The 22,058-nt window shown below is 41.9% G+C and overlaps 1 protein-coding gene across 1 annotated transcript in view; it reads right to left on the bottom strand.

Annotated features, from left to right (window-relative positions):
• Positions 1-22,058, bottom strand: part of HYDIN (HYDIN axonemal central pair apparatus protein) — a 375,249-nt gene that overhangs the window by 266,130 nt on the left and 87,061 nt on the right. Inside the window, exons 4-6 of the mRNA XM_057314225.1 lie at positions 21,818-21,937; positions 18,133-18,267; positions 8,789-8,988 (exon numbers count right to left, since the gene is read on the bottom strand). Coding sequence (XP_057170208.1) covers positions 8,789-8,988; positions 18,133-18,267; positions 21,818-21,937 — 455 coding nt within the window. The remainder of the gene's footprint in view (positions 1-8,788; positions 8,989-18,132; positions 18,268-21,817; positions 21,938-22,058) is intronic.

Below are 22,058 nucleotides of genomic sequence, written 5' to 3'. Positions count from 1 at the left end.
TTCAAAGGGATAAAAATCAAGTTTTGTGACAGTTCAGTGAAGATAAGGTTTCATAATGGAAAAATACACCTGAGTCCCAAAAGATCACACAATCACAAGAGGATAGCTTGTGGGCAGTTTAACAAAGGGTCTACTTAACAGAGGCGGGGCAGTGGGAATACAAATATACAATCCCCCTAGGAGAATGCTGCTGTATGAGGAGCAAGCAGCTTTAGTCAAGAGAGACAGTCAGCCCAGATGGCCTCACAGGGAAGACACTGGGGGAAAAGCGCCCTGACTTCACTTCCTCCTGTCTGATCTCCTGCTGGGACTCCCCCTGGCTAGACACAACCAGCAGCCAAAGGCACGGGAGCCTGTTCATCTTTGCCATACAGGTCAGCCTCCTGGTTGACAGTAAGCTGGAGACAGGTGGAAAGCATTCAGAAAAGCAAACTGGGGACAAGTTCTGTGCCTTAAAAATAGAATTTGGGCACATAGACGTGATGGGGTGATAGGGTGGATTTGGGAACAGGAAATCGTTTCATTTAATTTCTCTGGAAGGAAGTGGTAAGAGAGAAGCTGGATCTGATCATGAGGTACCTTAAATAACTTAGAGAGTTCTTCCTTCTAAATAGAAAACCCAGCCCATTTAATTATTTTCATGGTCCATTTCACTTCTCCAAATTGCTAGTTTTTCAAAGTAATGCATTGTACAATGTATCTGGCAGGCTAAGTTGTTTCTGATTATTTACTTCTATCATAACTGTTTTTTAGTTTCATCCCTGAAATCTTCCCTTAGATAATGAACTTAATGTCCGAAAGCCTAAGCTTCCTCCTGTGAGGGTACAGAGCTGTGGCAAGGGTAGCACATGGTGGTACCTGAGGTCTTCTCTGCAGTGCTTCCCACCATGGGAAACTTTTCTTTTCTCTGGGGCTATTTGGATCTCCCTCTGTGTTCGCTTCTTTATCTTCCCGTTCCTTTGTCCTTTTCCCACACCTCTAGCAACAATCCTCCCGTGAACCCCAGGCATGGCTGTAGAGGCTCTATGGGGGTAGTGGTCACCAGCCTGAAGCCAACTGTAAAAGTTCAAAACTCGGCTCTGCCATGACCTTGGGACAAGTCATTGACCCTTCAGTCTCCTGGTCTGTAAGATGAGGGTAAGGACAGCACCTACTCCATCGGGTTGCAGGGGGAGACTAAAGGAGCAGATACAGGTGAAGTGCTTAGAATAAGGCCTGGCCTGTAGGAGTGCTAAACTAATGTTTATTGTTACTTGTGTTATCTCCGTCACTGGAAGCCTCTAGATGGATGATGAGCCTGCAGATAATCTTGGGTGTTTAGATGAGTTCAAGTTTTTATTATTCTCCTCTCAATCCTTCACACTGCTCTAGGAATACTATAAAAAAAACATACCTAGATCATAATACATCCATCTCTAGTTCAAACACCTTTAGTGGTCCTCATAATCTATGTAATAAAGCTCAAAGTCCCAGGTATTTGTGGTTCCACACCAGCTGCTCCCAACTACATTTTGTGTTCTCATTAAACACATACGTCTGTCTAAATGTCCCACATCATCTGTCACATTCCAGGTCAGGCTGGGGAGGGACAGGCAGGGAGGGCTCTGCTCCCTTCACCATAACCTCGCCCAGCAGTGCAGCCCCTCTCCCTTCCAACCTGACTGTGCCCCTACACAGACATTTCCCAACCGCTAGGGTCACACAAGAATATTTACCACTTTCCACAGGTCATATTTCCTCCAGTCACTTATCACTGCCCAGACTTAAAGCCACCTCTTAACTAGAATCTTCCTGGATTCTGTCTTGTTAATAAAGTCTCCTTCCTCAGAGGCTATAACTTTCTTTCTACTTCTCACTTCAGTTCACCTTGTACTATGGAGTTCGTTTTCACGCCTCCTCCTTTCGATAGCTACAGACTCTTGAGACGACAGGAAAGGGAAAGCAAATAAGCCGCCATGGGCATGGACTCCAAACCGGGCACTAACTACACTAGGTATATAATACACTTACATATGCCAATCCTCTTAATCCTGGAAAAAACCCGCAGAAAGGAGGTATTGTTATTTGCACTTTAGATATGAGAAAACAGATGCTCTAAAAGGGCAGGTAAAAAAAAAATTATATAAATAAATAAAAATAAAAATAAAAGGGCAGGCAACCGGCCCAAAGCTACCCAACTAGGTAGCAGTGGAGGGGGTTTGGAAGCCTGCCTGCAAGTTCCAGTGCTTTCTGCCTACCCAAACCACCCCTGAACATGCGAGCCACCTGATTACATGCATCTTTGTGCTACTCACAGAAGCCTCTCAGAAGAGGTTGTGGATCGAATTACAACCAACGTTCAGAGGGAAATAAAAATATCTGTAATCATTAAGTAATCTTTATAGCATCTTGGTGGAACAGAAAAGGAGCACACTTTTAGCATCTCAAGAATCTCTGCTTCCTGAGATCAAGGTAAGTGATCCAAAATAAGTCTCACAGTCTTAAAAGTCCCTTCCTCCCTGACGGCATCAGTAAGAATCTTAAGAACTGAGAACTGGGCCCAGTTTCCTGACTTTGGGAACAAGGCTGTAATATTTTCTTCTATCTTTGCCTCCCTAGGTCCTAATATTTTTCTTCCTACGTGGTGCTTTCATTTTCTTTTCAAACATTTCTTGGTAGCAAAAAGAACAGTTTTGAAATGAATTGGGTAGTATTGTACGGCAGAACCTAAGCTAATTTTCTATGGACAAAGAGACCCTTCTCTAGGACCTCGAGAAATCCAAATTCTCTCCAGAGGTAACAGATACTTTTCTGTCGTGCTCACTGTTGGGTTTATATTACAATAAATTTCTTGAGTAGTCAAAAAAACCCCACCTGGGACAACCATGGCCACTTCGAGCTGCCTAAGCTTTCTCAATAAATCAGACGTTAATGAGGTGGAGGGTGTTCAGTTCTGGCGCTTCAACATTGTCTACAGACTGATTTTGTACTTCATTTTACCACAGGCAGACGGGCTGAGCTGGCCAGAAAATATCAAGTTTCAGAAAATACTCTTAACAAAGAGGTAAAAGGCATTGTTTCTCGAGGGTACAAGGCTGGCTCCATCTACCAAAATGTTTGGTTTTGATATAATATTCTCATTAATACCAAATGCTTGATTAGGGAAGGAACTCGGGTTTGTGAAAAATCATGAGCCACAACAAAGATTTTGGGTTTTTGTTCAACCCACTATAAACTGCTCTTGAGAACTAAAACTCTGCCATCCTTACGAATCGATATTTTAGCAAAAGGCTAAATATTGGCTCTGTTATATTAAATATGGAATTTAATATTAGTGTGTTTTCTTCAAACAATCTTATTAACTGGTTCCTGACATGAGGTTTTGGATTTTGAGATTGCTTCTTAATCTTTTCTATTTCACCTTCCAAAATTAATCCTACTTTAATAGTCAGAATTATTCTGGTACCTACCAGAGTATCAGGTCGAATTTGCAATAAACTTGAAGAGTAATGGTTTATGTTCTCTGTATATTTTATAGCATACTGCAACTCCCTTTATTAGCATAAAAACACTATGCCTATTTTATAGTACTAGGAGCATTTTTTTATTTTAAATTATTGTACAGGTTTATAGTTGCAGCTTTGCCTTGTGATATACTGTTGGTGAGGCATCCTATAAACATTTATTGAGCACTTATTTCTTCTAGGCACTTATATTTGATGCTGGGGAAATAGAAATGAAAATAGATACAACCCTTGCATTTGAGAAACTCACATTCTAATGGGGTCAAAAGACATATAAAGGACATTTTATTTTTTATAATTTATATGAACCTAACCACTTATAAACCTAACCAATTAATTCAATCATTATTTCAATGAGAAGAATATGATGTGTTTTTAAAAATAATTTCCTGTGAGATACTGTTTCTGTGTATTGACTCTTACAGTGATCAGAGTAAGAGCAGACCCTGGGTTTTTTACTCCAAAATCTCACAGTATATCCATTGCTCTACCATGTCTACTGACAATCATATTAACCAAAAGAGTGGTTGTCACCCCTGTGGGGGCAACATAATCACTTGTGTATTTTTTTTAGAATGGACGCTTGTCAGGGCATCTCCCCAAAGATTCTGATTCAATACAACGTGACCACAAGTTCAATTACATCCTTTCTCATTGTAGCCAGCAGGGTTCTCAGTTGCAAACAACAGAAACCAACTCTAGCTAACTTCAACAGCAAAGGGATTTATTGGAAGGATTTGGGGTAGCTCAAAGAATTGATGGTATGGTTAGAAAGCATGCATTTTGTGGAAAGAACATAAGACTACACTATCATGAATAGATACTATACCTAAACAGGAAAGCAAAAATATTTGCAAACAGGGAATTGAATTGAGAGATTGATTACATAGAAAATGAGAGAGATGAGAAGCCTGATACAAGATGATGAGATCGCTCAGGGATTAGTAACAGCAGTTAGTGATTCTCACCCCTGGGCTGGAGACGAGAAGAGGAGGCAGTGTTACCAGATCCTGGGAACCTGTCCGAAGTCGGAACCATGGCGGCTAGGCTGACAGGAATCGGAACCATAGAGGAGACACAGCCTCTGCTGGGGCCTCTGCTGAAGTCAGAGAGCGAGAAGGAGAAATGCCCTGGCTCCTTGCTATTCTGCAATCTCCTTCTAGTGCTCCCCAGTGGTCCAATCCAGCTGGAATACAGCCAGCTGAGGCAGCTAGCAACACTAACCGCCCAGACATACGGTATAGAGCCTGGGAAACACAAAGAGTGGATCTGAGGGTAAGGAAGGCCAGAAATGGCCCATGTTTGTTCTAATTCAGGTTTGGCTGTTAACTCACTGCAGGAACTTGGATAAGTCATTTCCCTTCTCAGGCCTTATTTCCTTCATCGGTAAAATGGGAATGTTGGACTAGAGTTTCTAATGTCTTTATGATTTCTGGCTAGTTCTTGAGTTGGCTTACCATTTTACCTTGGAAGTATTTCTATAGTAGGAGAAGATGATTCACATTCATAGTTACATGGATAGAAAAGTTTGAGATCTTTTCCTGCAACTTCACACTATGAAATCTATGAAATCTATGAAGTGATTTTGCTTCACTTTCGTATGAATGTAATATATAATAAACTGCCGTTTATATGTAGCTTTTAAGATTCAGCCACAGTCCAGGAAGATATGCTGCCTGCCCTTGTTTTCCCACCTGAGGTGGGTTTTCTTTTTCATAGGAGAAATATGAGTATAACAGGAAGCTTTTAATGTGTATTATGGAAAGTGGTTGTGGGAGGCCTCTTTTAAATCAAAAAAGATCCGTTCTTTCTTAAGTCATGGTGAGCCAGTTAACCTGCTTCCTTCTCCTTCAATCAAACTATGTGAATCTTACCATGAAACGACAAAGGCTGTATAAGCATTTATGGACGAGGTCAAAAGACACTGACCTTCAAAAGAACTTTGCCTTTGCTGGATGATTTAGCTAAATTAGTTCAAGGGGTCTTCCTTCTGCCTGGGATGCATAAAACTAGAAAGAGGTTGGCCACCCTAACAGTGAAAAAAAGCCAGGTAAATACAAAATCACAACTTTTCTTGAGCCAATCAGAAAGGAGATACTGCAGAGCAAACAAATAGCCTGAAATCTAAAGATGGCCAATGTCCCTGCCCTCAGTGCTTTACCTGTGGCAGACAGAACTTCCCTACAGGCAGAAGAAACAGCAAGAGAGAATGGAACAGAAGAAATGTTTGAAGAGATAATGGCTGAGATTTTCCAAAAATAACAAAAGATCTAGGAAGTGTGGAACCTCATACAGGATGAAAACCAAAACTAAACAAAAGCAAAACAAAATCCTTAAGACAAAAAACAAACAAACAAAAAAGACGAAAACAAAACCCATGCCTAGACATAGCTTATTCGAATTACTAAAAACCAAATATAAAGACAAATCTTAAAGGCAGCCTAAGAAAAAGACATAATTACATCTAGAGGAACAAAGAGTTTTGGCAGAAATCTCATAAGAAAAATGTAAGCCAAAAGACAATGAAATGTCATCCTTTATACTCCTGAAAATAATTACATGTATGCAGAACTGTCCACCCAGAATTCTAAACTGTACAGAAAATATTTTTCAAAAAGTGAAGGCAAAATGCTTTGTTTCAAATACACAAAATGGAGAGAATTTCTAATAGACCTATGCTACAAGAAATATTAAAAGTAGTTTTTCAGCCAGGAGAAATAGGAATCCAGCCATAAACTTAGATCTACATGAAACTGTTCAGAGATAGTGATACTCCTGGGACATTCCTGTAAAGACTAAATACAAATCCCCCCCCCCCCCGCCCCCGCAAGGGATGTGCCCTCCACCCACATCACCGGCAGCCCTATCACCTATAATATGGCAGAACAGATAACCTGAAAATACCTAGAAACACTGGATAAAATATTACTTACCTAAGTGTGCAGCTGAGCATGCATTGAAAAAAAAAAAAAAAAGGCAAATCTACAGGATTTAAAAGCAAAGACAAAGCTAAGAACCACAGCACTGAGCCACTGAGCTAATGCTAGGCCTGCCCTGGATTCTCAATAAGCCTGAAGCCTGGGTTTTCATAGCTGTGCCGGAGCAGGAGACAACACCTTGGGATTGTCACATCAGGGGACTGGTAAGCAAATCCCCATATACACCCAGGAAAATTAAAGGACTACAGAGACATTCTCCCATTAGCACAAGGGAAAATGTCTGTGTTGGTTTTAAGTGAGGGAAACAAAGTTTCTCTAGAGAATTCATAACTTTGGACGTGTGTCTCATGCAGGTCTGGGGTCTGAATGTACATTATCAGTCCAGGAACGTCTAAGCCAAGAAATTACCAGAAGAGAACTCCACAAGGTCTAACCTTTAGAACCAAGCAGAAGCAAATGCTAATCCTTTCTGGAGAGATGTGTCCTTAAACCTGCAAAGGATTCCACAGATAACACCCTTCTGGAAAATGAGTTCACTATCCAGATCAATATACACACTACTTCTTAAAAAGTCACAGAACAGGACTTGACCTCTGTTTCCTGTCTTCCCAAGCTGGCCATTCTTTTTATGGCCCCACTGATGAACCACCATTCACACGCCCCATGACAATCGTTCTTGCCCATCTAGTGAGGGAGCTCCTCAAGACCAAGGACTGTCTCATCATCTTTGGTGTCCGCCACACTGCAGCTACTCCAGAAGTAACCAGATTAATTTCTTGCTCCTTCACTTACTACTCTGTGCTTTTGAGCGACTTACACGAATTCTCTGACTCAGTCTTCTCATCTTCACAGCCAATGCCGGCTGAGTTCTACTCATTTCTCATCACTCTGAACTCTTTCGCCTCCCTCTTATATTTCTTTTTAAAGATTTTATTTATTTACTTGACAGAGAGAGAGAGAGCACAGGCAGGGGGAGTGGCAGGCAGAGGCAAAGGGAGAAGCAGGCTCCCCGCTGAGCAGGGAGCCCGAAGCAGGGCTCCATCCAATCACCCTGAGCAGATGCTTGATCCGCTAAGCCACACAGGTGCCCCAACTCCCTCTGCTATTTTAAAGGACCCTTGTAATTACACTGGGCCCACCCAGATAATCCAGGATAATCTCCCCATTTTAAGGTCTGCTGTTTAGCAACATCAATTACATCTACAGCCCAAATCCCCCTTTGCCACGTAATAGTACATATCCACGGGTTCTGGGGATTAGGACACCAACATACTTGGGGAGCCATCATTCTGCCTACCATATTGGCAATTCATCTGAAGAAACAAACAACAACAACAAAAAAAACCCCACTTGTTACATAGCACTTTATATAGTACCAGCAGTTTATTTATTTACTTATTTTCGAAGTAAAATCTACAACCAACGTGGGGCTTGCACTCAGGACCCTGAGATCAAGAGTTACATGGTCTGCTGACTGAGCCAGCCAGGTGCCCCCTACGTGCCAGCAGTCTACATTTATTCATTCATTTATTCCTCACAACAACTCAATGAACTGATTACTACACTTTTTCCCATTTTTTCAGCCAAGGATTATGACACACGAGCCAAAGAATGTGGGTGGCCCCTGGAAGCTGGAAAGGGCAAAGAAATGGATTCTCCTTGAAGCCTCCAGAAAAGAACACAGCCCCACCAACACTTTAATTTTGGCCCAGGGAGAGGTTTCTGGTCTACTGAAATATCAGATAATAAATATCTGTTGCTCTAATCCAGTAAGTTTACGATAATTTGTTACATTAGCAATAGAAAACTGATATAGCCAGTTATAAAATTCTCAGTCAAAACATATATTTATTAACAGGTTTCTGTGGGCCATTCTCTATGCTAAATAAAAAGATTTTTTTTTTTTTTTAAAGATTTTATTTATTTATGTGACAGAGAGACAGCCAGCGAGAGAGGGAGCACAAGCAGGGGGAGTGGGAGAGGAAGAAGCAGGCTCCCAGCGGAGGAGCCCGATGTGGGACTCGATCCCGGAACGCCGAGATCACGCCCTGAGCCGAAGGCAGACGCTTAACGACTGCGCTACCCAGGCGCCCCTAAATAAAAAGATTTTTATCAACATTTCAGAAAACCACCCATACCCAAACCCAAGGTGACCCTAAGGTAACCATGAATTTTAGTTTCCTCTTGGACTGAAGAGGAAGTCTGCCCTACATTGGTGAGGTCTCTTAGCCTTGCAACTGAAGACTGTAACGAGCAGTTCCACCCTGCCTGCTATTCTAGCAAATTACTTGTGCTGACTAGATTTAGCTATAATCAATCAAAAACAAGAGCTGAAGGAATGCATACCTATGAGTTTCGATGTGAAACACAGCATCTTTGTTGCCAATGTTTCGTACCAGCAGAATCTTCTGAGTGCTGTATTTGACAGGGCAAGTGGAAAAATCCAGCTTGTCAGGAAAATCTAGGATGGCTCGTGCACCTCTAGCTTTGATGGGTACAATAAACTTTTCTCTTTCAGTTATACAGGTCAACATATGGGCATAATCCTACAAGAGAAGGGTACAATCATTATTTGTGGAGACGCCAACATAAGATAACTGTGTAAAACAAATGGCCATATGTCAGCTGTCTTGCAAAACAACTTAATGTATCCTATGAAAGCACCTCAAGACAATTATGGATGTGCTTTCGATGAGATGTTCTTTTCTGAGAGAAAGACAACAGTTCCTGTTAAAATCCACAAGTCAGTGCAGAAACTTTTGCTTCATGTGTTTTCCAGATACTAGGGAGTTGGGATATGGGCCAGTCAAGGCACATTTTCCTTTAGATCAGAGGAAGTTCATACTAGTTCCTTCACACCCTCCTTCTAAACCCTATTTATCCTCAAGCCTTTAGATTAATGGCTCCAATTTATGGTCTCTCTAAGCCCATACACTTTGCGTTATGACTTTGCAGCTTCTCTGTCACGAGTAGAGTCTATTTCTCCATCTCGTGCTTTGACCAGTGGAATGTGGTAGAAATTATGCTATGCTAGTTTCAAGCTCGAGGCCTCAAGAAGCCTTGGGCATTTTCAGTCTTGCTCTTGGAACCCTGCCACTGCCATATGAGTAAGTATTGTCCAGCTTACTGCAGGATGAGAGCCCAAACGCCTCAGCCAGGATTATGCCAGAGCAGCCTACAGCCCCAGATATATGAGGTGAGAGAGCCCAACCAAGATGAACAGAATTGCTGACCCAACACGTGAATGGGCCCAGTCAAGACCAGCTGACCTAGAGTCTTGTGAGCAATAATGTTTATTATTTGAAGTCAATGGGTTTGGCAGTCATCTGTTACTATATACAATAACAAACTGATACATAGCCCAGTTTAAACCTCATCTCGTGTGCAAAGCCATCACTGACCGTTCTACATAAAAATGCTGAGGTCCAAGACCTGTATCTTCCCCAGTCTCAGGTTTAAATGCAACAAAATGCTGAATTAAGAAACCCTTCGTATCATTTCATATGATAGAAAAATAGAACTCTCATCCGCAATATACCAAAGAAAATGGAAAAATGAACTCCCACTGACAAACAAAACCAGATAAAAAGGAAAGTATTAATAGTCCCCTCAAGAATAGACCAGAAGCTCAGAAGTTGCTATGAAAGGAATTTGTTATCTAAACCAGGCTTTTGTTTTGTTTTAAGTTCCTGTTTAGCTGCAAGGCAACAGGTAAATATAAAGTCCACTTGGAACTTAAATTTCTTTTCAGTAATCGTGTAGTAAATGGTATTAAAAGGTGGAGGTTTTACAAAAACTCTCTTTGGGCTTTAGGTATAGAGTGGGAATGGGAATGTTTGACATATAAATTGAAATATAAACCCAGCCATGCACTCAATCCCATGCAACCCATAGGACCAGGATAAAGCAATGGTCTCCCCGATCAGTTTATTTATTCAACCACGTTTGTTAAGTGTTCGGGTACCAGGTACTGAGCTGGGTGTCCAAATACACTGAAGCAGAAAACACAGACATGGATCACCTCAAGCCTACATAATGACATAGATAATGAAAAAGTAAAGAAAGCACATCTAATATACAATGCAACATATATCTAAAGACAAACTCGCCCAGAATGCTCACACGACAGCACCTTGTACACCTGGGGTCTGTCTCCCTGAACTCCAGACTCATACCCACCTGTCCAGTCAGCACCTCACTGAAGGCCTGTCCCAAACCTAAGCTGATCAATGCGACGGCCTATAGCTGTGCGGAGATGGAGAAGGGCTAGGGGCCGAAATCCAGCCTCCTCTTCTGACTCCAACTGCATCAGCCCAGAGTGGGGAGAGCCCTTTTCTCATGCCCACAAAGGCTCTGTAAGGCCATCTGGGGTCATCTGTTCCCTCACTGCCTCCCCATCTTGGTCCCAGCATCACCACTGCTCCAGTGGCCTGGATTTAAAACCCTGGAATGAGGCATTCTTGATCACTCTATTTCTCAGTTTCTTGGGATATTCTGTAGGACCGACCTTCAAAATATATTCAGACCATGATCACTTCTCCCCATCTCTGCTCTGCCACCCTGACCCGAGCCGCTCCAGTCTTTCCTGGGCTAAGTGGACTCTATTTCCACCCTTGCTCCCTTAAAGTCTATGTCCCACATAGTTAAATCTAAGGGATCCAGTTAAAATCTAAGTCCGCTCAGGCTGCTCCTCTGTTTCGTCTCCCAGGCTGAGACCTGGAGGGCCTGTGAATGCTACAGCCCGGTGCCCCTGTCACCTCTCTGGCCACAGCTCCTCTCCCCACTGCTCACTCTGCTCCATTGTGGGGGTCCCTCCTGCTCCTCGAACATGCAAGAACCGCTCCTCCTCCAGAGCCTTCAAACACGATGTTGTTTCTGTGCAGAAGTCACTCACAGAGCTTACTCCCTCACCTCCTTCAGGACTTGGTGAGGCCCGCTGCTCTCCGAAGCCTCTCCTGACAGCCCTAGTTTAAACTTACCCCTCCCCCAACACTCCCCAGCCTTTCTTTCTGCTTTAGTTACCCTGAAGCGTCCAACACAGTCGGTATTTTACCTATGTATTGAGTCCGCTATATGCCTGCCCCAATATCTCCAACATCAACAGGGACTCTGCCCATCATACTGACTTTGGATATCCAGTGCCTAGAACAGGGCCCAGTACATAGTAAACATTCAAAAAAGATTTGTTGAGGGCAGGACAATGAGTAATGCAATGTTGGGCAGTGGTGAGCGGTGAGAAATGAAGCACGAGAAGGGGATGGAGAGTGATCACTTGCTTGTTTACATGGCGTGCTTGGGAAAGGCCTCCGTGCACAGAACATTTCAGCAGAGATCTGAGCAAAGTGAAACCTGAACCGTGTGTGGCTGGGTGGCACTCTGAGCGAAGTGTGATTTGGGGCCAGTGGTCGGAGGTCAGGAGAGGCTAGAGACAGGGCAGGGAGCTAATAGGGGCCAGATCCCACCAGGCCTGGTAAGCCAGTTAGGACCTGAAGATGGCCAAAAGACTGCTGATGCTGACAGCTGATCATGACGGAGCTGATTTATGTTTTAGGAAGATCACCAGCCGCTCTATGGGCAGCAAACTGTAAGAAGGTAAAACGGGAAAAGGGAGGCCAGTCAGGAAGCGCCCGCAGCAGTCAGGCAGAGAGGCCAGTGGCCTGGCCTAGTGTGGTAAGTGCTTCGTCTAGCATTCCCTGAGTCCTGAGTACTCCATAAACACTAGCTGTTATTAAAATGTTGTATTAAAAATGACTTGGGTAAGGTAGATGGGAAAAACTCAACTTGTGTTTATTCTTATTGTTAGGATAATAATAATGAAAATCCTGATAATAATACAAGATAATTTCAGAAAGCAACAAAGGCTTTGAAGAAAATAAAACATGGTAAAGTGATAATGTTGGAAGGGGCTGTTTTTGGTTAGAACAACCAAAGAGGCTTTCCTGAGGTGGTGACCTTTGGACAGAAACCTGAACAGCAAAAGTAGCCAGTCAGGCGAGATCTAGGAATGGAGTGTTTCTGGCAAGGAGGATTGCAGATGTAAAGGTCTTACGGTAGAAATAAGTAATAAAAACTAATGGACAGTATTCATGAAATTTATTAAAATTGAGTTGTTGGACTCTTAGCTCTTCAACTGATTCTGGTTTCTAGAAGGTAATGCCAGGCTCAAAAATTATGCTGATCACACATAAGGGAGTACAAATTGCAGTAAGCATACTTGATCCTAGAAAACCCCACAGAATTCACCAACGAAACAGTCTAGTCTGAATTCATCGGAATCCTAAAGAGATAAGTACTGTTTTCATTTTTTCTTAGTGGATCAAACGCAGCAAGCAAAGGTTTGGTTGGAAATTAGGAACTGGAAAGCTTCTGGCACCTACGGAAACTTGATATTAACAGAGGCTTTGAGAGAAAGAACAGAAGTTGCTGCTGAGTCCAGAATGAGAGGTGATCCCAAAGTGACTTGTCTTACTTTATTCAACATTTACATATTTTCACTTTGTTCTATAGGAAATTGAAGACAGCTTAAAATAGCTTAGGAGACTAATTGAAACGTTCAGAGATGTTTTCAAACCTTTTCATATTTCCATATGAGGAAGACTCGTAGTTCGATCCGAATTACATATTTTTTTCATAATCAATTCACATACTCACAAAAGAATGTGGAGAAATTCTTTAAACAACTCCATAAAAAATGTATTCTAGTCTCTGAAGTTCTATATTTAATGTGACTATATTAGATTATGTAATATACAATTATATATTGCTCTACTGGCTTACAATTAATTCAGATGTAATGCCTGGGGAGGCTCTGTTAGCCTTCAAACTAAGCAATTACTTTAGTTTATATACTCCCTTTCCACTGTATTTAGATTCAGAGCAATCAGGTCACCGTTCAGAGCCAAAATATTTATTCCGAGCTCTTTCCCCTCTACTATGAGAGACTTAGCCATGAATTACTCTCTATCCTAAAATGTTATCCTTTATAACAATGCTCTCCAGACAAAACATCTAGTCTACTTTTTGTCCATTAGCTTTCCTTCCAACACGCCTAGCCCCCAAACTTTAAAAAACAGAGCAGCAGAATATGAAAATGGCAGATGTGACTTTCTGAGAAGTGAAAAGAATGAATCTTGATTTTATATTAGCTCCGTGATAGACAGCAAACATGGCAATAATTCTGTCCTTCACCGTCTCAGGCAAAGGAAAATGGTGTTCTCTCCTAGAGCCAATGACTCTCCAGGCATTCATCAAAGGCAAGATGGTTAGACCAGTGTGGTTAGACACTCACAATCCTCCCCCTGCCTTTCCTCCACTCCTAAACCTGGTGGAAGAATGGCTAACACAGAGTAAAACTGAACTACATTTGGTTAGGACTCAGTGAATTTAATATTTGGTGTCCCTGGAAAATGGGACACTCCCATACAGAAAAGAAACAGGAGCCCATCACTCTCTATTCTCTACCATGTCAGTAGCTGACATTAAATTATATATTTGCTTGTTATTCATTGAGGAACATAAGCTCCATGAAGGCCAAAGCTTATTTTGTTCTCCAACGGGTCCTGGCTCATAGAACTGGTCCTGGCCCAGAGTGAATGAAAGAATATTACTCATTTTTAATACCTTTATTTGGGTACTAAATTATCTTCTTCACAAGAGTTCTTCACAAAGAGAATTCCCAACATCCTCATTAGCTTTATTATAAAATGATATTTATCAAGTCCAGAATGCTAAACAGTAGTGACAGAGACTCACCGAAGATGTGACATAAAATGGAGAGAAACAAGAAAAAGTGAACGTCTAACACATTCACAGCACAAAAAGATATTTGAACCCTTTTTATATGCTTTTGGTTTTATCATCTGTAGGCCATCCTCAAGCTAGAGAAACTTCCTTAGATTTTCTTGAGATTAACTTTTACTTACTTATGTTACTCAGCAAGTATTTACCACACGCTTCTTATCTGTGAGGCACTGCGCTAGGCACTGGGGTGACAGGGGTGACCCGAACAGACTTAGAGAGAGCTAATTCCAGGCAGGAAGAAGACAAAATCCCTATCACAATTTCTTCCAACAAAAATGGTTGATTGTGGAAAATTTTATGGTATCTACACTTTAATTAAAAATGCTGGCAATATAATTCATTATCATCGTACACCTATATAGCATAAAATATGTTAACATTTTTCTAGCCTTCTTGGACCACAATTTTTAAATTTCATAGTAGGAAAACTATTTGACAACAAGTTATATATTTCTTTAAAAATAACTGAGCAATGAAATTGCTCTTTAAACCACCACGGTCATGTCCCTATGACAATTCTGTAGTAAACAGATGCTTTCTTAAGTCTAAGGAAACACACAGTTTTGCTTTCCTACAAAAGCCTAATATTTTTCATTCTCCTTTTAATAGTAAAGATACAAATTCAAGAGGTCAAGGAAAATGTAAGGCTCCGGAATTTTACAGTGTTATGAGAACACTGACTATTGTGTATCTAGCACATTGACATACACTAAGATTATTAGATTAATAACATACCCAATCATTTTTTTTATAAGTCTGTGTGACTAGAAGAGATAAGGAAAGCCAGAGTGAATTTGCTGCACCTGTTATCTGGGCACTTGGCATTCTTAACAAGTCAAAACCCCGGGAAGCCAGATTAAAAGATGACAGGCAAAAATGTAAATTACATTATCATCTTCGACATGCTAATATACATGGGTGCTGAAAATCCAGTTGAAAGGGGACTGGCTTATTAAGCTGTGGCATGCTGCAATTTACGTATCTCGTCCTCCAGATGTGAGGAGGGTAAATGAGAATGGAGTGTGCTCAGATCAGCGGGGGATAAGGAAGAAAAACACATATGTAAGTTGGCTATCAATTTGGCCAACTGAAGAAGAAGTGACACGGTGAAAAGACTGACTTCTATTTCCCCTAAAATAAACCTGGCTCCTCTGCCACATTCGGGAACGGCACTACAGACAGCAGATGAATCCTAGCTGGTCATTCCGTGCGTGCGTGGCCCTGCTGGCTTTCCAACAGTGAGTGAATGCAGGTGCCCAGACGACCGGCAGAAACTGCCGAGAGGGGGCCTGCTGATGGTGCATGAGCAACAGGATCTTTGTAGAAAAGGGGGACCGGAGCTAGCAGCAGGGGCTTCCCCGAATTCCCATCAGTCTTAGACAAGCCAGCAAGAGGAGAAATCACTATGTTTTAGAAAAACGCATTCTGTAAATTATATTATAGCTTGGAATCCAAATCCAACAGAAAAATCTTACTCTATCCAAAACTGGCTACTTAAATTTCTCATAGGCAGCCATTGTTCTCACTCTGTGTCTCCTCCTACATGCATGTAGCCTTTGATAACTTTCAAATACTTAGGAGAAACAGTAAAACAAACTTTAACTTAATTTTTTTTTTTTAATTAGGGGCTTGCCAATAGACAGTATTGGTGAAATGGAAAGGTAAGAGGGAATACAAAAGCGAGGAGTAGAAAAAGCAGCCACAAAATAGAGCCAAGTAATAACCCTCGACAGGAATGCTAGCATTTCATATTTATACAGTAAATACAAAAATATCTAACATATATTTTGATTATTTATTTGCTGTATAGATAGGCAGCAATAAAATCTTTCTCTTTTAGCTTTTCATTAGGGAAAGTTGAAAACATTCACAAAGAAAACAAAAGAGTATAACAAACCCCATGTACCCGTCAGCCAGCTTCAACAAGTGTTCATATCCTGCCATTCGGGCTTCATCTAGGTCTCCATCCATGTCTCCATCCACTCCCCCCTTCCATTGTTATTATTATATTTTATAGTTCTTAAGGTAGAATTTAGATATATTAGAAAGCATAAATATTAAATGTACAATTTTGACAAATGAATTCATCCATATAACCCACACACTTGTCACAAATATGGAACATTCCACCTCCTCAGAAACTTCTGTGTGTTCATTTCTCAGCCAGACTACCTACAGGTAGAACAATACTTATCCAACAGAAGACATATTCTCTCCAGCACAGAAAAAAAGTAAGGAACTCCAACTCCTCAGAGCCAGCAAGCTTTATATTTCAAGCTGCACAAAGGCTTCCTACCAAAATGACAGTGTAGGAATTTGACAGCCAAACTAAATCCAGATACCAACCTACTCACAGATAGTATTCAGATATGGAGCCTCAAGAAAAAAAACAAGGACTTTGATAACAAAGAAAAACAGCAACATCAAAAACCCCTCACTACTTCTGGAGCTATTTATCTTTTCATTTATTTCAAAAGGACCCCAGGCAAAATTACAGGTCCATAAACACAATCCAAGAAATAGACGCTAACACTACAAAGGGGCAAAATAGTAACAGCAGCATTATTACAATAGAATTTCTACCCACTCGCTAGAGTGATACATGCTTGGCTGACCACATCACATTCTCTACCCCTGCTCTCCAGGAAAGTAGCAATAGTGGCAATGGCATTAACAAAGGCCGATACATATTAGTGATGAAGAGGTAGAGATTCAAAGCTAGTTCTTTCTGTCTAACGTGCTTTTGTGATTCCAAGGCTACCGGCACAATACAGATGAGCACACACCGTTAACATTATATATAACGTCACATTTTGTTCTGCTTATTTGAGCCTTGTTTTTTGTCCTCCCTCCTTCAATTATGCTGGTAAAACCCCTTTCCTCCTCCCCATAAGTCCCCACTTTTGCCCATAGGAAGAAAACTCAACCCACAATTTTGCACTCCTAGATGATGGCTAGGGAGGAAGCCTTCATCCTCAGTCCCCCCTTAGCTGGTCCTTCCTTCTAGGAGGAACTGGAATTTCTACAACCAAGAAGGGCTTCAGAATGGACTGGTTTGGGAACACAGCTGGAGTGGTGCTGAGGGGAAATGGGCCGTTTTTTAACTCAGGCTCTTTCTGGCCTGTCAAGGTGCGGACAGGGCTGAGCGGACCAGGCAGCTCTCCGCTCTTGGCTGTAAGAGCTCTGCCTGTGCTTCGGCGGAGCTACCCGGATGTCAGCCCTTCAGGGCCAGTTATCCACCATCACTGGGGAGCAGGAGGAGGCCCTATCTGGGCCTAGGTATTGGCCACATTCTTTGCCATTTATGAGGCTGATACCATGATCAATATTTGGAACTTTTCTAAACTTTCTAAACTTTTCTAAATATTTGGTTTCTTTTCTAAACTTGTTAGAATCCAGGGAGGAAGGATGTAACTAACTAAGACCCCAAACTTCCAAGAAGCCATAACCTTTATTCTTTGCCTCTACTTACTGCACCTGGAGCACACTTTTTCCTTTTTGGTGACCCTCTGGCTCATAGTCGAATATAAATATGCTGAGGTAGATGGGGCTGTGGGGGAGCATCCAGAAGGATTACCCTTCTTTATACCCTGGCTACTTACAGCTCATGGAAGCCCTTACCTGTTTGACAATTCTTCCCTCATTCCCAGGGGTGCACTACCCCCTCCTCTCAGTCACCCTTACCACTGCTCTAACCACCACCACCACCACTAACACCATCGACACCAATACCACCACCCTCCACACCACCACTGCCACCAACACCACCAGCAACACAACTACCAGCACCACAAACCAATACCACTGACAACTCTGCCAACACCAGTACCACCTCCATGAATTTCCAGAATCATAAACCGCTAGTGACAAGTATTCAACCAGTTTCTCACCTTGTTCTCCTCCGGAGTGAAGAGGATGCGGAATACGGACGGCACTCCTGGAGCTATTTTGTGGCCAGTATCTTTGGGGCTGATGACTTTAAAGTAAGGTGAACTTTCCTCAACAACTTTCACCATCCTTGGAATCTGCAAGAAAAACACACCACAGTGGACGTTCTGCCTGTGAAAACGCAGAAGCAAAAGCACAGGCTTTGTCATCCACCAGGAAATCTCCATCTGCTTCTTACTAGCCATGCACAACCTTGGTCAAGGCTTAGCTTCCATTTCCTCAACTGTGAGAGAAGATGACTCAGTGCATTTGAGCTTTAATTTTATTCATTTTTATTGTTATTGCAAGACTTTGTTCATTTTATCATTTAAATTTGACCATCTTTGGGGCACCTGGGTGGCTCAGTCGGTTAAGTGTCTGCCTTCGGCTCAGGTCATGATCCTAGGGTCCTGGGATTGAGCCCCGCATCTGGTGCTCTGCTCAGCGGGGAGCCTGCTTCTCCCTCTCCCTCTGCCTGCCATTCCCCCTGCTTGTGCGCTCACTCACTCTCTCTGTCGAGTAAACAAATAAAATCTAAATAAATAAATAAATAAATAAATGTGACTATCTTCAAAGAGGAACTGCTTGATCAGGTAAAACCCCACCCACACAGTGGAGGTAAGCTGGATTTCCCCACACTGGAGAATGCTGTGGGAGAAGAAATCACACTTCCTGCCCACCTGCTATGGACCATCCACTGAACACGATGCACCACTTAATCCTCTCGAAAACCTCTGAGCCTCATTATGACCCCCCTTCTAGAGACAGGGAACAAGACACTTGTCCGCAGTGCCATAGCTTCACCAAGTCCCAGACTAACTCCACCTTCCATCTGGGGCCCTGTCCTCAGCAGACACCCCTGTGAGCAAGAACAAAGAGCAACAAGTACGGGATCCCCAGGCCAGTGTCAGAGCAGCTTCGAACAGTTTCCTTCTCTCCAAGTCCTCCTCTGCTCTGCTTGCCTCACCCAGACTACGTATCTCTGTTTATCTAAGACAGTCCAAGCAATAAAAGAAATACAATTGTGAGGAGAGAGGTTCCAGGGACACAAGGAAAGGGGAAAAAAAATTTTTTTTAAAGACTCAAAGAGGGCAGAAGAAAGTGAACTATAGTTAAGGGTGACCGAGAAGCCTTGGGTAAAAAATGAGGGCAAAAGAACCCGCACAGTCTCTCAAAACTGAAACCCAGATGGGCAAGAAGAAATGCAGAGAGAATGCAGACAGATCTTAAGACTAGCGAGTGGGGAGGCAAGGAAGAGCTGTGTGCAAATCTGATAGGAGTCCTACTGGCTTTGCTGCTAAGGGGACTGGCTTTGCTGCTAAGGGGAAGGTGCGGTGTCATTTATGATGGACAGAACGACACTGTGGAAGCTTGCTGGGAATACTTCTGGTAAGAGCAGAATTATGGATTAAAAACTAAAAAGGAAAACATCAGCAACACTACTACTACTAATATTAACAGTAATAATGGCTTAGTGCTTCCTATGTGACAGGCCCTGAGCTGAATACTTTATTACCTCATTTAATATTCCAAACAACCTATTGAAATGGGTACTATTAGTAGCACCATGGCTCGGAGACGTGAAGTGACTTACCCAACGTCTGCACCTGGGACACAGCTCAGCTGGAATCTACCAGATTAGTCTGACTCTACAGTCTGGGTGTTAATAATTATATCCTAAGTAGAACTGAGTTGTGGCTTGTAGAGTGTTCATAGCTTACTCTTACTTTGTGTTGTGTGAGAGATGGAGAAATAATGACCAAACAGGCTCTGTCTTTTGCATTCAGTGCCAATGAAGAAGCAAATAAATGGTGACTAGTACAGAAAGCATTTCTCTGTGCCCTATATCTATCACAGCAGTTCCTTATGAGTCCATGAACTAAGGAATTAGAGAAGCAGACTATCAGCCATCCAGTACAAGGGTCCTGAGAGTAGCTCACCCCAGAACAAGCCTGCCTAGGCTAGAGAAATCGATCCACTTTTTGGTGGCTGGACTTTCCCTGGATGGGGATCCTCCTTTCATGAAGTCCAACACTACAGCAGCATCAAACCAAGAGGTGTTGGGTTATCCATGAGAACTAGGTGTCCCTTGGCAGACAAAACTTACACATGCCCTATACCTTTTACTTGCTCATATATACCCACTGGCAATCATTTCTTGTTTAGGGCCAAGGAGCAGTGGTCAAAGTGTCCCTTGGGCTAGCTCCTCACTGTCTTTAACAGCCTTAAAATACCTGAACAAGAGTCAAAAAGTCATGGAGAAAGGGAAAAAGAGAACTGAAAGTGACAAAGGGAATTGGTTGGCAGCCCTATATGAAAAAAGAGAGTCCTGATGTCTATGTAATGCATCTCTTCTGGAGGTCGAGGGGCATAATTCTGTGCATCTCAGATTCTTTTTCTTCTCTCTGCCTATCCTTTTAACTTCTGTCTCTTGAGCTTCCCTTGCTAACACTCCTGTAGCCAAGAACTAAATATACCATTTTCTCCAGAGTCTGACTTTGCTATCACTGAATCACCCCATTGATCTCTTAAAGGCATCCCTGATTCGTTTAATGAGCTACTGCACCAAATATAACTAAAAGTATTCTTGCATAGTCTTCATTTATTTTTTATTTTTTCTTATAGCTAGAATTTTTGTCTCCACATTCTTGAACTCCTGAGGTATTCCTACTTGCTTTCACATCTGAAGTTCAGCATCTCTCAGATGCCTTCCTCCCCATCTGATTACTTTTCACACTTAACTGTGCTTCATGCTGACTTCCTACATTATTCTTTCTTCCATTATTGTTACATGACAAGGAAATCTTCAGGCACTTAATACATTTTCTTGAAGTAAACCATAATTTATCTCTAGGGAAAAAAAGGCTTACAGATGGAGAAGAAACTCTCGGTTGCAACCACAAAATGACAAGGTATACACAGCGGGAGAAGCTGTCCAAAATGATCTGTAGATAAAAATCTGAAGGCTATCTAAGGTAGAAAGGAGGAGACGGAAAAAGGGGAAAGGGAGATCCATTTTTTTGAAGTTTTTTAAAAAATACAATTTGTAAAGTACACATACTTTGGCTCAACAACTGCAATTCATATGAGTAGAATTTATACCTTCATTTGGGGAAATAGTGGCTCTAATGCAGAAAACATGAATATATGTTACACCCTGTCTTGAATGAAAACCTAGCTAAACTGGTCACACATAAGAATTTCATAACATTTGGGGAACCTGAGTGGCTCAGTCAGTTAAGTGGCCAACTCTTGGCTTCAGCTCCCATCATGATCTTGGGCTCATGAGATCAAACCCCACGTAGGGCTCCACCCTCAGAGGAGAGTCTGCTTAAGGCTCTCTCTCTGCCCACCCCCCCCCCCAGCTCACTCTCTATCTCTAAAATAAATAAATAAATCTTTTTAAAAATTTTGCAACATTTACCTAGCTAATCTTTTACTCAACAAAATGTTACTGCACGTGTTGCGAGTTGACCATTTGGTGGGCACTTCATTCTTGTCTCCGTTAAGCTTATAGTCAAAGGGCATGTTTTTATCTATTTTTCTAGGTCTCTCAAATTAAAGAATTTATCTAAGATCCTATGGGATCCTCATTTTATTTAATCCCTTCTTATACATCCATGAAACATATCCAGAAAACATACTCACTTTGTCATTATTCCTCAGAACCAGTGGAACTTCATAGACTTCACAGGGAGTATAGTTCTGAAACACAATTTCTGATGGAAAGGGCTGGAATAATGCCTGATCCAGGTCAATTCCTGAAACCTACATTGAAAGAGTAATTCATTATATCGACATACCGTGGCAGAAATGACAGGGGAAGATATGAAAATACTACATAGACCTATGGATGTTAATATTAAAAGCATAGGAAACACTCAGAAAG

This window comes from Ursus arctos, unplaced genomic scaffold (genome assembly GCF_023065955.2).
Source record: "Ursus arctos isolate Adak ecotype North America unplaced genomic scaffold, UrsArc2.0 scaffold_19, whole genome shotgun sequence".
NCBI classification, from domain to species: domain Eukaryota; kingdom Metazoa; phylum Chordata; class Mammalia; order Carnivora; family Ursidae; genus Ursus; species Ursus arctos.
This window is presented reverse-complemented; position numbering and strand designations above follow the sequence as displayed.